This window comes from Marmota flaviventris, chromosome 13 (genome assembly GCF_047511675.1).
Source record: "Marmota flaviventris isolate mMarFla1 chromosome 13, mMarFla1.hap1, whole genome shotgun sequence".
Classification (NCBI taxonomy): domain Eukaryota; kingdom Metazoa; phylum Chordata; class Mammalia; order Rodentia; family Sciuridae; genus Marmota; species Marmota flaviventris.
In genome coordinates this window covers 67,200,933-67,217,685 of record NC_092510.1, presented here as the reverse complement: position 1 = coordinate 67,217,685, position 16,753 = coordinate 67,200,933, and the positions used below count along the sequence as shown (strand labels likewise).

Sequence of the window (16,753 nt, the reverse complement as noted above, 5' to 3'; positions counted from 1 at the left end):
AGAAGGTGCCACCTGTCTGGGAATGCAAGGCTAAAGCCCTAGGAACAGGAAGAATTGGGGCATGAACCCTCCCACTCTTACCTTTCTTTAGAGGAGGAGAGAGAAAGGAGATCTAAGGAGTGGGGTGGGAAGGACCTTATTTGATCATACCACTCTGATAATGAGGAAGGCTAATCTGAAGGGGAGTGTGAGAGGCCTGTGTTTCAGGATCAGTCTGAGGGAAGCTGGTCTGGGACATACTTCTGAAGAGCTCTTGTTTGAAAGGGTCAGTCTGAGGAGGTAGATCTGGTGGGTTTAGTCTGAAGGAAAACATATCTGAAGGAACATGTGTCTAAGGAATAGGATCTCCACCTGGTACTAGTTTGCCTGGAACTTTCCCAGTTTTAGCACTGAAGATCTCAATTCTTGGGAAACCCTTTCACCTCAGGTAAGCTGGGACAGTTGGTCACCCTGTCTGAGAAGGCTTTGTTGACTACACAGGCCTGAGTGGGCAATCTTTCTGGAGGATATTTGAGGGGCCTAGTCTGGCAGGTCATTTTGAAGGGAGAGGCTGTTCTGGGCCTGAAGTTTGGGCAGGGACCAGGCCAAGGAGGTAGATAGAGTCCTTCTAGAAGGGCAGCGGCTTGGGGAGTGACCACCAGGGGGCAGAGCAAGTTTTCAGGCAATTCAGAAGAAATGGCCCCAGAGAGAGAGCCAGACGGGTGGGACTGTATACAGAGGGTGTCCACAATAGCATGTGCCCTGTGTGCAAATCATGGAGAGGGTGTGTAACTGTGCACAGTTTTTATGTCTTTGAAAGGCTTTTAATAGACAATGCCTGGTGTGGCCAAGGCCAAAGCCTTCCCTGTAGCTGTGGGGAACACAGTAGGAACCTGATGGAATTCACCAGCACAAGGAGGCAGTGGGAGTAGAGGATTCAAAGAAGGTTCACTGAGAAAGGGTGAGGATGGGAGGAGAGATAGAATCAGACTTCCCTGCCCTCTAGAAGTTTCCCTGAGATTCCAGACATAAGAGCTAAGTGCTCTAGTCACACAGAGGGCAGCTTCTGTACCTGCCTGTGGACTTCTTTCTGCCTGACATCTCTCACTTCTTTACTGCTTCATCTGGGTTCTCCCTGCTCCTTAATAATTGTTGCTGTACTCCTACTTCCACACGTTGGTTCATGATGCGCTTCTACTCAGGATGCCCCTGTGAAGCATCTGAGGTCCCTTTGACATGGCTTCCATGATACTCCCTGCTCATCTCCTCTCTACCATGGACTAAACACCCACTATATACTAAGGTTTAGTTCTGGGGGGCCTTGTCTCATTGCCAGGACATGAAAGTGCTGGGGACTGGAGCTGCCAGAGTCTTGCCCAGAGGAGGGGAGTCTCAGGGAAGAATTATAGATAAAACAAGGTTAGGGACTTCTAGGATAGGACAAAAAAAGTGAAGCTGTCACAGAACTTTCCACTCCACTCCACTAATAAAATGAACAAAAACCAAAACAAAAATGCTGCAACAAACCAAATTCCTTTAAATATGATAGCTAAAGAAAATAACAGAAGATTCTGGTACAATAAGTGAGTGGCATAATTATTCCAAAAAGTAGCACTGAGAAAGGGTAAGACAATAAGAATTCTCACTAGGGGCTGGGGTTGTAGCTCAGTGGCAGAGCTCTTGCCTAGCATGTGTGAGGCACTGGGTTCGATCCTTAGCACCACATAAAGATAGATAAACAAAATTAAAAATAATAATAATAAAAAAAGAATTCTCACTAGTAACTTGTAGAATCTGAGAGAAGTGGAGGTGACTAGTAAGGCTTAGAAACATTTTGGAATTTTTTTTTTTATTTTTGCACAGAAGCCACCATGTTCATCCAGAAGACCTCAGCAAAGGCAAGCACTTGGCATCCTTCAGGGAATGGGCTTGAGGTTGTGGGGAAGGGACAAGCCTATAGGAATGGAATATGCTTCACTTCCCAGGTGGAACAAGACATCTGACATAGTCTCAGAGAAGGGATAATACTCAAGGTCAGCAGGAGCCCCAGTCAAGTTATCCTCTGGCTTTGGGATTGTGGTGTGTTTTGAAAGCAACAGCCACACTGGGGGTATAGCTTAGTTGGCAGAATGCTTGCCTAGCATGCATAAAACCCTGGGTCCAATTTCTAGAACAACAACAACCAAAAAAAGAAAGGAAGGAAGGAAGGGGGAAAAGGAAATAAATAAATAAAATAAATAAATAAATAACTCAATAGTTAGCTTCCAAGGAGACTCAACAAAGGTTTGCTAAGCATAAACCATGACAGATAAAAGAGGAAAGAAAGCTAGGCACAGTGGCACACCTGTAATCCCAGCTACTCAAAAGGCTGAAGCAGGAGGTTAGCAAGTTCATTGCCAACCTGGACAACTTAGTGAGACCCTATCTCAAAATAAAAAATATTTTTAAAAAAAGTGCTGGGGGAAAAAGTCTAAAAAATAAAAAATGGGGGGCTGGGGATATAGCTCAGTAGTAGAGCGCCCCTGCATTCAATCTCCAGTACCAAAAAAGACAAAAAAAAAAAAAAAAGAAGAAGAAGAAGAAGAAAGAAAAGAACGGAAATGGCATGGCCTTTAGGCACAAAGACCATTGCCAAAATACAGGCAAGCAGGAAGGAAAAGCTAGGGTAGGAAGGGAGGGAGAGAAGGAAGGGAGCCAGCAAAAGAAAGAACCCAATCTAGAAGAAAATACAACTGAAGGAATAAAAGCAGATTTCTAGCAAGTCCTTCCTGTCGAAGAAGGTCTTATTAATAGTATGAAATCAATAGTCCAAAGAACCCAAGGACAAGGTGACAAAACAACAGAATGAGATGGACGCAGAGATTAGAGAACTGGGGGGGGGGGGGAATAATAGAGGCCCCAAATAATATTACAGATATAACAAACTAGAAACGGCAAAGCAGAATAGATATGTCTAAAAATCAAAATAATGTGTAGGAAAGGTTAAAGATATTGAGGGTAAATGTAGTGGGGAAAAATAAAGATATTAAAGCAATTAGAGAGAAGGTAATAGGATGAAGACAAGCTACTATAGTATAACTATCAGCAGCCCTAAAGTGGAGGTTTCAAAAATGTAACACAAAAAGCTGTTAAGGTGAAATACTGGAGAAATTCCCTAGAATGAAGGAAGAACTGAATAGTCAGCTTGAAAAGACACACACCAAATACCAGAAAAATTCATATAGGATAACTGACCTTAAGACACATTGATTTAGTTACCAAAATTTGAGGATAAAGTAAGAATACTTCAGGCACCTAGGCAGAAAAATAAGTCACTTACAATGGGAGGAAACGCAATCTACTGTCAAATTTCTCCAAGGTAACATTTGATCAACACTAAGATAATGAAGCAATATCTTGCATGCCTGTGATCCCAGCTACCTGGGAGGCTGAGGCAGGAGGACTAGAAGTTCAAGGCCAGCCTAGGCAACTTAGTGAGACCCTGTCTTGAAATGAAAATATAAAGGTCTGGGTGGTCATATAACTCAGTGGTACAGCCCTTGCCTAGCATGTGCAAAGCCCTGGGATCCATCTCCATTTCCACAAAAAATAAAAATAAAAAGATAATAGTACAAAAAGAAAAGAAAAAGAAAAAACTATCCATGACAAAATCCAGTCAGCCAAAAAATTAATCAAAACCAGGAGCTGAGGACGAGAGATGCATGGTAATAGCACTGGTGGTGACATTAATTCCATTTTGGTTAAGATTAAACTGTGGGAATTTTAGTTGCAGAACAGAATGTAAATATTATAAATCCCGATAGAGTAAAAACAACGTTGGCAACATAATCGGGAGTAGAGAGGGGTGGAAAGGAGGGCAGAGTACTGATCACATTTTCACATAATCGGGAGTAGAGAGGGGTGGAAAGGAGGGCAGAGTACTGATCACATTTTCTTTTATAGTTCAGAGTCAATTAATAGTATATAAATTTGAAACATCATAATAAAAATCCTCCTCCAACCTCTTAATCAAAATCATTTTTCTAAACTCAAGAGGAATGACTGTTTTTTGAGGTGAAGTAATACTTAGCTTAGATTCAGTTATTCTTTCATCTTCAGTTTCTTTTCGTCTATTAAATTCAAGTAAAAGTACACTTTCTACTTTTGGTTTAATAAAAATAGCCTCTATAGAATGTCCTGTTAGGACTATAAGAATAGCCCTATTCCTAGATATTTTTTAACTTGTCTGGATCTCTCTCTGCACCTGTCTCTCTCTTCTTGTCTTTCTCAATGATTCTTTATACATGTAATATGCTTACTAAATATAACACCAATCATTTCTGGGTGGTATGATTGAATGATTTATTGTATTTTTCTTTGTATTCTTTTGTATGCTTTATAGATAACTTATTAACAATAAGCATGTATCTGTCTTTTTCAGTCTACTTTTACAGTGTTTACCCATGTCTCCATCTAGGTCTAAAGGCAAATCATTTAACGTCCATGAGCCTCAGATTCCTCATCTTCAATCTGGGGATAACTAAATTTACATTAAAGGGCATTTTGAAGATTGTGAAATAATATGCCCTCCCCAGAACCTGAGAGTATTACCTTATATGGCAAAAGGAACTTTTACAGATGTGATAAAAATTAAGAGTCTTGAGATGGGAAGATTGTCCCAGATTATCTGGAGGCCTGATCTTATAAAAAATGGTTCTGATAAGAAAGAGGGAGGATGTGTCACAGAAGATGCTGGATGGTGAAAGCAGAGATTGGGGTGATGTGCTTTGAGGATAGGGCAGTGAGTGGTCCATGAGCCAAGGTATATAGGCAGATAGAAGCTGCTAGAAGCCGAAAAGGCAGAAAACAGATTCTCTTCTCAAAGCCTACAGGAAAAAAAAAAAAAACAGAATTGCAGACACCTTGACTTTAGCCCACTGAAATGAATTTCAGACCTCTGACTTTCAGACTGTAAGAGGATAAATCTGTGTTGTTTGAAGCCATTAAGTTTATAGTAATTTGTTATTACAGCAGCAACAGGAAACTAATATTTATATCTGCTTTTCCCTTGGCCCAAGTTGACCTCCTAATCCATCTCTTTTATCCAGCCAACTCCTACTTATTCAACATTTGACTCAAATTTCCCTGACACTTCCTACCTTCCACTGCTTCCCAGAGATGGGATGTGTGTCCCCCATTGCAGCACTTGCCACTCTGTCATAGTTGCTCATGGATAGGTCTCACTCTATCTCATGGTCTGTGCCCAGAAAATGACCCAGCTTAGTAACTGATAAATGAATAGATGAATAAGTGAGGGTTAGGCAAGTAGTAGGAACCTTACAAATATCTATTACTCTCTTTCCTTAGTGTCTTCTTCTTTTCCTCCTCCTCCTCCTCCTTTTTCTTCTTCTTGTCCTTCTTCTTACTCTTCCCCTCTTCTCCTTCTTATTCCTTCTCTTTTTATGGTACTAGGGAGTGAACCCAGTGGTGCTCTACCACTAAGTTACATCCTTGGCCCTTTTTATATTTTTTTACATTGAGACAGGGTCCCACTAAGTTGTGCAGGCTGGCTGCATCCAGCTCCCTTCTCTGTTTCTCTTTTTCTCTCCTACCAGACTATCTTCCACATACACAGATTCTTCCAGTCCTAGAAAACTGATCAGTGTCATTGGTTCAAAACACATTTGCTAACCCTGTTTTGTGACTCTGAAGGTATGTTTATCTTTGCACACATTGTGTCATTGAGGCCTGTGGACTTCTTTATGTGTGTTTTTCTGGATACATGGTATTTGTGTACATGTATCTCTGAGTGGATGTATGTTATGTGCATGCCTATGCCCGTCGGTAGGCTTGTTGTTGCCTGTACATATGTATTTTCTTGTATAATGTGTGTCTCTGCAATGTGAGCTGTATATTTGTGTGTCTATCAGTGTATACAAGAAAGGCTACCTTTTGGTTTATGCCCTCAAGGGATTTGACCCCCTGAGGCAAGGGTTGGTGGGCCAGGATAATCTACCGAGATGTCAACTGAGTTTTGTTCCAGACCCAGTTTTCTCTTTCCTATCTCATGCAGAAGGCTGGCCCTTTTTTCTCCCTAGCTCCTAGGGGGGAGTATTTCAGGCACAAGGCATCAATGTCAATCTCAGACATCTTCCTGACTCTGGCCTTCGGGGAGTCTAAGCTGTTTTTGTTTGATTTGGTTTGTTAGCAGGGATTGAACTCAGGGGTGTGTAATCATTGAGCCACATCCCCAGACCTTTTCATATATATATATATATATATATATATATTTTTTTTTTTTTTTTTTTTTTTTTTTTTTTGATACCAGGTTTTACTAAGTTGCTTAGGGCCTGACTAAGTTGCTGAGGCTGACTTTGCATGATCCTCCTGCCTTGGCCTCCTGAGCTGCTAGGATTACAGGCTTATTGTGCTCAGCAGGCCTAAGCTGCTGCTGCTGCTTCTTCTTCTTCTTCTTCTTCTTGTTCTTCTTCTTCTTCTTTTAAGATTTATTTTTTAGTTGTAGTTGGACACAATACCTTAATTTATTTTTATGTGGTGCTGAGAATTGAACCCAGGGCCTTGCACATGCTAAGCGAGTGTTCTACCACTGAGCCATAACCCCAGACCCAGGCCTAAGCTTCTTGAAGGAATAATACTATAGAGAAGGGAGAAAAGACAAAGTAATTCAGAGGGTCTTTCTTCAAAACAGAGAGGGAGTCTGTTTATATGGGCAAGGGGACAACCAAATACCCCCTAGAGGTACCCCAGGAGTGAGAGCATCGCAGGCTTAGAACAGAGAATCCTGGGCATTGAGCTCCCCAATCTGGGGCATATCAGCAAAGATCACATAAATTGCAGCATAAAATAAGGACCTCTGCATAGTTGGGGAGGATGGGGTGAGGAGGGATCTCAATAATGTCCTTCCTACTACCTCCAGGAGCTAGAACCTGTGAGAAGAGTTATTACTTAGTTTTAGCCACTTCAACCATTTAAAAGTATAAAGTTCTATAGCATTAAATATATTCACCTTATTGGGCAACCATATAGTTTTTATAAAATAGAGAAGCGTTACTGATTTTGCACACCTGAGTACACATGACTCCAGGCCCATCATTATTGGGAAAAACATATCCCAGCAGGAGGTTGACTGGGACTGTGGAGAGGCAAAGTATATCCCTCATACCACCCCTAGAGGGAAAGGCAGGAGGAAAGACAGGAGAGAGAGCCAGGAAGGGTACAGATTCTCTTCTGGTTAGTAATGGGTTGGGTGGGACCTGGCGCTGGAGAGAAGGTGGGGCCAGTCAGGGTTTTGAAAGCCAGGCTGAAATTCTAAAGCTTTCCCTGGGAGTTAAGAGCTGAGGGAACTGGTCACACCTGGGCAGCCTTGTGTTTTGGAAAGACTGCTCTGGGAGCTGTGCAGAAGAAGGTAAGGAGGAACGAGAAGGAGAACCCAAGGTGGCTGAGAACACCGAGCAACCTGAGGAAGGGACTCTTGATGATGTGGAAAGTCCAAGAACGGCTTCTTGCTGTATCCAGGCAGGAGAAAGACTAGGGCTGGTCGGTGAGAACAGTACTTTCAGAGTACATAGTCTTCACATCTTAATGAACATGAGGTGGGAAAGGAAGGGAGAAAAAAAGAGTCTTGAACAATCCTGCTGACTGGGAGATGGTAGGAAATTGTTTACCGAAACTGTCATTACAACGAACAAATAAAAAATGCTGGGAAAAAAAAATTTCATCACAGGAAATCAGGCTTTGGGAAAGTTTATAATAACCGTGGCTCAGACATTCAATCAATTGCCTATGGTCTCACAGGAGTAAGGGGAAGACAGGTGCAGAGGCAGCCATTTCAAACATGAGGTACAAATGGGACCTCTTGGCAGAGGGCATCTAGTTAGCAGTTAAGACAGTGACACTGGGGTCAGACAAACCTGGGTACCTGTTGACCTTGGAAAAAATTCATTAATCCTTCTAATGCTCATTCCTTAAGTGGAAAATAGGATAACAGTACCAGCCTCCTAGGGTTGTTGTAAGCGTTTAATGAGATGATGCATATAATGAAATTGTCACAGTGTCTGTCATGTTGTAACACTACATAAATATTAGTTTTTAATAACAATAGCAATAGCAACAACAAATCGCAGTGTGGGACTTGGCAGTGAGGTCCGGATTAGTGTTAAAGCAACTGTCAGCACAAAAATGGGCACTGATGCCACAGACACAGAGGAGCTCACTTGAGATTAACGGAGAGGACAGTGGTTGCAGAGAGCACAGCCCATTAAAGAAGTTATGGAGCAGGCAGAGAGCTGTTGGAGCTGAGGGCAGTGCAGCAAATTTGAATTCTAATTTGGACTCTATCACTTGTTGCTATGGGGCCTTAGGAAAAAAACCCTTGGTTGCATGGAGCCTCAGTTTCCTCTTCTTCAGTTTCCTGGACCTGTCTTGCCTTCAGGTGAGAATTATCTATGAGCAATGTAAAACTCCAACACAGTCTAGGTGCTTCATAAATAAGAGCTGTCACTTTAGGAGGAGGAATAAATGTTCCCAGAGAAAGCACCTTCATGGAAGACAAGAGAAGACAGAGTTTCAAAAAGGGATCAACAGTTGAGCAGGATTGCACCCATCTGTAATCCCAGTGACTGGGGAAGCTGAGGCAGGAGGATTGAACATTCAAGGCCAGCCTCAGCAACTTAGCAAGATCCTAAGCAACTTATGGAGACCCTGTCTCAAATATAAAATAAAAAGGGCTGGGGATGTGTTACGTGTACCTGGGTTAAATCCCCAGTACAAAAAAAAAAAAAAAAAAAAATCAACAATTTAAATGTTGCCAACAAAGATAAGGACTAAGAAATATTTATTGGATATGACAAGAAGGTGAAAGTAACCTTGGTGAGCCAGCTTCAAGGATGGGGAGAGCAGAAGGCGGGGGCAGCAGCTAAGGATGTGGGGAAGTGGAGCTGAGAAAGAAGGTGACAGCTTGGCAGGGATGATGAGAGGGAGTGGGTGGGTGGGGGACAGCGATTGGCATGGTTCTGAGATGGGGAAATCAGAACACATGGCAAGTTTGCCTATCCTTGAGTGTAGCTGCTGTGTGCCCATCCTGCCCCCACCGGCCCAGGATTGGTTCCAGTCTTGTGACTCTTTGTTCTTCACACAAGGGCCTCTCTGTCTAGGTACATCCTCAAGCTCCTAGAGGCTCCCTGAGCCACAAGACAGGTCACCCAATACCGGGACCAGGTACCTCCCCTCTCTCTAGTTTCTACTATGGGGAAAAAAAGGTTGAAATGTTTCACACCTTCTGCCAGAGCTTTAGCTTTGGTCCCTGACCCTGCTTGCCTGTCTGTACAGCCCAGGGCAGAGGGTAAGTAGCAACAAAAACAGCTATCAAGTTTATCTTTTCTCTTGATTCCTTCCCATCAGTATTTGTCCATATAAGAAACATAGGAGTTTTTTGTTGTTGTTGTTTGGGTTTTTTTGTTTTTTTTTTTTTTTTTTGGTGTGTGGTACTAGAGATTGAACCCAGGGGGCTGGAGTTGTGGCTCAGTGGTAGAGCACTTGCCTAGCATGTGTGAGGCCCTGGGTTCGATTCTCATCACTGCATATAAATAAATGAATAAAATAAAGGTCCATCAACATCTAAAAAAAAGTATATATTAAAAAAAAAGAGAGAGAGAGATTGAACCTACGGTCACTTTACCACTGAGCCACATTCCCACACCGAGCCACATTCACAGCCTTTTAAAAACTTATTTTGGGACAAGATCTCAAGTTGCTGAGACTGGCCTTGAACTTGTGATCCTCCTGCCTCAGCCTCCCTAGTAGCTGGGGTTATAGGTGTGTACAACCATGCCCGGCTTCATGTAAGAGATTTTTAAATATTAAAAAAATCTTTCTCTGACTCCACGTCTTTCTGTATCTATTCTCCTTACTCATATTTTTTTTAGTAAGTTCTCTTGTAAGAATCATCTATATTTTATCTACTTCTTACTCATTCTTGAAACCACTAAAATCTGGCTTCCACTATATACTCCATCTCCATTTTTCTACTGCCCACTGGAACTATTTCTCACCAACATAACCAACAACTTCCTTGTTCTTAAGGCTGGTGGTTCCTTCTCTACAGACTACTGGATCTCTCTGGGACATTCTGAATTGTTGACTATTCCTTCCTTCTTGAATCTCTGTCTTTTCTTGACTTTCCTTAAGTCCTGGCCCATCTTGGTTTTCCTTCTATCTCTCTGACAGGTGCTTTGCTATCTACTTTGCAGACTTATCTTTTTACTTGTATCCATAAATGTTAGTATGGTGGGCTCCTTTGTTTTGTATGGATGGCACCCTTCTGGTAGGAGCTGCCTTTCACTTGTGGTAATCTTATGACACTTCTGGCAACAACAGATCACTGGTGCAGGGATTAGCATCCAACCAAAGCCAGGTTGGTGAGGGCAAGTCCCTAGGATCACTGGAACTGGAACTAAGAGGCTAGGCTAGAATTGGAACTGAAGAAGATGGTGATCTGAGTTACAAACTGCAAAGATTGAGAATTGTCGAAACTGAGTTTATTATGAAAAAGATTAAAGAAGCATTGGAAGTTTGTCTGGAGAGATAAAAGGAAAGGAGAGAAGAAGGAGGGGGGAGGGTGAAACACAAAGGAACAGAGGGAAGGAGAGACAGATGGGGTTGGGGAGGGAGAGAACAGATGAAGCAAACCAGAAAGGAGCAGAAAGGTAGAGAGTCCCAATGGCATGCAAGTTCTCAGATCCAGTTTTCTCAAGTTCTACCATGTTCTTGGGCACAAAACACTAGTTTTTTGAAAATAAATGCTTTTGCCTAAGCTAGTTTAAGTTAGGTTTCTCTGACTTGCAGCACCATAGAAATTGGGTACTGAAGTATTCTGAATGACAGATCTTACAATGAGGAACTAAGATGAGTTGTGTAGAGGGTCTCTACTGTTAGGATCTTCTAATACCAGTCTGAGATCTGAAAGTCCTTTTCATGTTGTAGCAAAGCAATTAGTTGAACTACTTCCCACTGTCCCTTGTCTTAGATTGTGTGCCAATTGGAGCTGGAGCACTTGAAGATACAGAAATAAATAGTCAAGATGACAAGACGAGTAATTAAAAAATGGTAGTCTGCATGAAGTTAGGAGAAAACAGAATATGCATTTAGCTTGGAGAAGAATATCAGTTTCTTCTTGACCTAGGGTTACCAGGAATTAGATAATTATGTGCCTTACTGAACTTCACAAGCTGTTATTTGCTACTCTCTAATGCTAATACCCTGATTAGGAAACTCAGATCATCAATCAGGATGGAGATACACTGGAAGAAGACTTAGAGGATTGGGAAGCCTTCTTATCATCCCTTCCCTGACGCCTCTCATTGTAAAGAGCATTGACTGGGATGAGATGAGACAAGAGCATCATTCGGGGTGGGCACAGTGGCACATGCCTATAATTCCAGCAGCTTGGGAGACTGAGACAGGAAGATTGCAAGTTCAAAGCCAGCCTCAGCAACTTAGTGAGGGCTTAAACAAGTTAGCGAGACTCTGTCTCAAAATAAAACATAAAAAGGTCTGGGGATGTGGTTCAATGGCTAAGTACCCCTAAGTTCAATCCCTGGTCCCCCCCTCCATATAAAAATAAAAGCATCATTCAGGGTAGGATGAAGAAGAAAGGCTTTCAACCCTAGCACTCCAGCCTCTAATTTCCCATTAAGCCATAAGGCATAATCAGAGGTATTGAAAGAGCTCCCAGACCTAGTACTATGAAAAAGAGAAACTTCGAAAATCTGCTCAGGCCTTAGATCTTCTTGGAGCTTCAGAAAGCATGATTCGACAAAATTTGGGGGTTGATTATGGTAGTAGAAGTCTGTTATACTCATGGACGTCCTTTACCTTTTAAATAGTTTTTCTGTGTAGGAAAACCCCCCTTTAAAAATCTACCTCCTAAGTATAGAAGTCAGAAATAAGATGCCCAGCATTCCTTGCAACTTATTTACAGGCAAGATTCTTCACCTGTGAGACTTCCATGTGGAAATGAACAATATAAGTGAGGTAGAAATCATTCCAAGTTCACCAGTATCTCTGGTTCTTACTCCTTCAGAGCACCAGGAAGATGGTACTTCCTGTGTCCCTTGATATTAGGTATGACCACAAGATTTGTTTTTATCAATGCAATGTGGGCAAAATCCAGTGTAAGCTTTTCTTCACTCCTTTCTCCTGCCACAGCAAACCATGAAACTAATGTCAAGAAGAAAACATCATCATAAGATGGTGGAGCCTCCAACAGCTTGTATCCTTCAGCAACCAAGTGAGCAAAACTAACAACCTACCCCCACCTGCTGAACTACTGAATGAGCTAGAAATAGATCTTTGTTGTTTGAATCCAGTAAGATTTGGGGGGTTGTTTGTTATGACTGCTACCTCGTGAATCCTGATTGGTATATAGGTAAGAAGCAGGTTGGACACCAGCTTCAATCTCTGCTGTTGCTGATAGTAACACAAGTGTCCAGCTTTGTGGGTGATAGTGGCAACAGTGATGGTCTTCCAGTGGCTGCAATAATGAGTTCCTACCACAGAGGTGTCATAGAGCTTGTAAAATTGGCAGTCAAATTGAACTCTTAGTACTCAGTATTCAGAATAGCAATGGCTGTGATTTCCTCCTCAGATTGTATAGTGTAGTTTGGGTGTTATTCCTAGAAGCTAGCCTCAAGTCTATTTCCCTAGCCCTCCTAACAATTCTGAGTTAAATAATCTCGTTTAACAAATCCCTTTTCTGCTTCAACTATCCACAGAAGATTCTATTATTTGTGAAAAAGGACCCTGACTGACAAAATAACTATACTTAATAAATCTCAGATTCCATCAATTACAAGAGGCAAGTTATTTTGTGAACTCACAAGAAAAAAAAGAGGCTAAAAAACTATTACATGCCATTAGTTGAAAAGCACATTTTTTCAGAGTTATTTAAGCTGAAAAAAAGTCCTTTAGAATCAGTAAAATATGTTATTAGCAAATAAAATCCCCAAAATAAAATTGATAGGCAGCTGATTAGGGTTTTAAGAGAACTGTATCATGAACCAGGCTGTGGGTTGCATCTACAGCACAAATACACAAACAAAAACCCCACAAAGAATTGTATCATCTAGGGAGAAAAAAAAAAAAGTCTCAACCCTAATCCTCATCAATGCAGAAATCTATGATTGCTCAATCCCAGAACAATCCCTAAATTACCCGCAAAAGTGTGATGTTAATCAGTACAGTGCCCCCACAAAAAACTCTTCCGCCATGGTCCTCTCAGAACTCTGGATAAGGGATCTCTTCAAGGTGGGAAAAACCTGAGGCAGCCAGATTGACTGATGACACAGCCAAAGATTTGAAGTTAACAGATACATGAGGTTTTCTAGTGCTATCATTTTCATTATTATCCATGATAATGCTTTGGATTAGTGACCAATACACAGTGTTTCCTTTTTACTCCATTTTATTCTCTATTTCTCCCATTTCTAAACATCAGGACTTTTTGTGTGTATGTGTGTGGTGGTAAGGGATTGGTTTAAAGATATCCTTCAACGACCAAGTGAGCAAAACTAACAACCTACCCCCACCTGCTGAACTATTGAATGAGCAAGAAATATATTTTTGTTGTTTGAATCCAGTAAGATTTGGGGCGTTGTTTGTAATGACTGTGCTACCTCATGAATCCTGATTGATATATAGGTAAGAAGCAGGTTGGGCACCAGCTTCAATCTCTGACAGTTAAAAGGTATTGGGATTATTAGAAGCCATAGTTACAACTCATGGAGACCAAACTAACCCTAACCCTAACCCAGATAACCTGTTTTTAAAGAACAATGGTCCTACAATAGAACCTCCTTGAAGCAGTAGCTGGATGTGTCACTGAGTTGCCCCTCATTGGAAACAGGGTGAATTTATTGGCATACATACAGGGGGATGGTTAGATTATGTAGATGTGTCAGTCAGCTTTCCATTACTGTAACAAATACCTGAGATAATTAACTTATAAAGAGAAAAGCTTTGTTTTGGCTCACAGTTTTGGAGCTTTCAGTCCATGATCTGTTGGCCTGGTTGCTTTTGGTCCTGTGATGAGGCAAGCACAATTGGCAGGCAGTGCATGGTAAAGCAAAGCCACTCATTTCAGGGCCAGGATGAGAGAAAGAAGAAGAGACCAGAGTCCACAATTCCCTTCACAGGCATGCCCCAACTCCCTACAGCACCAAGCTGGGGTTCAAATCTTTAATATATGAGACGTATGAGAGGACCTTCAATACATGAGAGGACATTCCAGATTTAATCTATAACAACAATAGTTGGGGACATTTTTGGAATCATATATACAGTAAATGATGTGTATGTGTTGGGCAAACAAAGGCTGGACCCTAGTGAACACCTGCCATTTTGCTTATTCATGATCCCTCTTCTCCTGGAATCCACCCCACCCCCACTGTCCACAGGGTTATCATGAGAGCTATGTAAGTCATTTGGTTATCATCCCTTGATTGGTCCAAAGTTAAATATCTAACTAACATGAGCCTATCATAGTACTTTGAGGAATTTGTAAACTACATCCAAAAATAAGCAGCAGTAGCAGATACCACTACCACCAGTCTCCAAAACTGAACTCATCAACACCTCCCCTACCCCCGCCAAGTCCCTTGCTGAAATTCACTGCTTCTTCTTCACAGTAAATGGCATTCCAGTATCTGCAGCCACTAACCAGAGTTATCTAGGACTTTTCCTTCCCTCTTTCCTCCCTTACTCTCTAAGTCTCTTAAGTTCTGCCATCTATAGTTCCCAAATATCTTTAATGTTCTCGTGACCTCTTCACTTCTATTCCCATCATTTCAGCCCCTCATTTTTACTCCTTGCCTTCACCCTCAAAGGCTTTTGACACCCCTTTCCATCCAGCAGCTCAAATCATCTTTCTAATTTCTGGATATGATCACATTACTCTTCTGCTCAAAATTCTTCAGTGGTTTCCCATGGTTTTCAGGATAAAATGTGAACTCCTGCAGCTGGGTCACTAACTTCACTCACATTACACTCAGATGTACAATGATATGTCTCCTCTCTCTCCTGTAACTGATCTGATCTTCCTCACAATGCTCTTACCCTGCTGGGTAACAGGGGAGAAAACTAAAATTAATCCATTCTGGTAAACTCCATAGGGTCCAAAATTTATTTTAGACAGTCTTTAGCTCAGTAGCATTGAATGGCTCAGTATTTCACTATTTTGTTCTTCCCTTTCTCCTCTTCAGGACAGTACCTGAATTTGTTGGGGTCTTATGTGAATTTCATGGCACTGGAGAAAGGGAGCTTTTAGCCACCTGGTTGTTGGGGGTTACATCAGCTGACATTTGCTGAGAAGTGGCTGGTTCGGTATAAATTAATTAGTGAAAAACAACCCCGAGAGGTAGCTACCACTATAACCATTTTATAGACAAGGAAGCTGAGGTTAAGGAACTTGTCCAAGGTCACAAAGTTAGTAAGTGGCAGAACCAGGGATTAACAGCACCTGATTCCAGTAGATACTTGTTTGTGAGTTTAGAATTCCAGATATAGCTTCAGGGATGTGATTGCCCACGAAGAATATGTGAGATGAGAAGAGAGCCCAGATCAGAACACTTAAGAATCACCGAGGTAGGAGAGGGTGCTCAATAGTAGAGTATATGCCCCCAGCACCAGCACCAAAAATAATAACCTCTGGCATGTGAGGAACTGGGAGAAGAAGGTCTCCCTAGCTGCTTCGTCCAAGTTATCTTTCCTCTTAAGAGACCTTCTAAGATGGAGAGTCAGGACTTCCATCAGGCCTGAAAGTATTCCAGCCAGGACAAAGCAATTCTTTAGGTACTCCCCTCCCCTCTGTCCTAGATTCCCTCACAGCACAGCAAAGTATAAGCCTGAGACCAACCCTGGCTGGGAACTCAGTAAATGCATCCAAAGAACCTGTGTTTCCAGAGATCTTCACATCACCTCCTAGGACCACCAAATGCAGGGCCAAGTACAAATACTCTATACTGAGGATGCAGGGTCCACACTCGGGCGGGAGTATGGGTAGTATCATAGTGGGCCTCCTAGATCACTGTCCTCCCAGGTGTGGAGACATAGGGCCTTCTGGATGACAGGGTCAGACTTCTCCCCAGTGGTTGGTGGGGCACGTCTCCTCTGGTGTAGGGCATGTAGAGGCCTTGGCCTTTCTCAGATGTTGCTCTTCCAGATGTGGAAGGTGCAAGAAATCCCTGCTAGAAGGTGGACCACGCCCCGACCCTACACCCTCTCCAGGCCAGATCAAGACCAAGCAGCCCATTCAGCCCTCCTGCCGCCTCCCGCCCCTCCCGCCTGCACCAGGGGCGGTCCTGTCCCACCCTAGCGCACGACCAATGGCGCTGGAACTTGGTGAAGCCAGCCAATTGAACGTCGGCAGCGGAGTGGAGATGATTCCGCCCCCGGCGGGCTGCCGACCGCCGGCCACCCAGGAGGCGGGGTCCTTCGCTGTTTTTGCTGCCGGCCGAGCTCGGCCGAGCTTAGCCGACTTCAGCCGGCCGAAACCGAGCCCAGCCGAACGCAGCCGAGCCCAGCCGAACTCCGCGCAGCTCCCGCTGCCGCCGCCCGAGCGCCGCCGAGCGAGCAAGCTAGCGGCCGGGGCCGCGGAGGAGGCGCCGCCCCAGGGGGAGGAGGTGCCGGCTCGCCGCAGACCGCCCGCGGCAGAGGCCGCCCCGGTCGCGCCGCGGCGGGAGCGGCCGGCGGAGGCTGCGCGGCCAAGGGGGAGGGCCGGGGG

At 43.1% G+C, this 16,753-nt stretch overlaps 1 protein-coding gene across 1 annotated transcript in view; it reads left to right on the top strand.

The window, feature by feature from the left end:
* Cntfr (ciliary neurotrophic factor receptor) overlaps positions 1-1,884 on the top strand; it is a 44,012-nt gene extending 42,128 nt beyond the window's left edge. The window contains exon 10 of the mRNA XM_071600449.1: positions 1,843-1,884. Within this exon, the coding sequence (XP_071456550.1) occupies position 1,843 (1 nt within the window). The 3' untranslated portion in view covers positions 1,844-1,884. The remainder of the gene's footprint in view (positions 1-1,842) is intronic.
* The last annotated feature ends 14,869 nt before the right edge of the window (positions 1,885-16,753 follow it).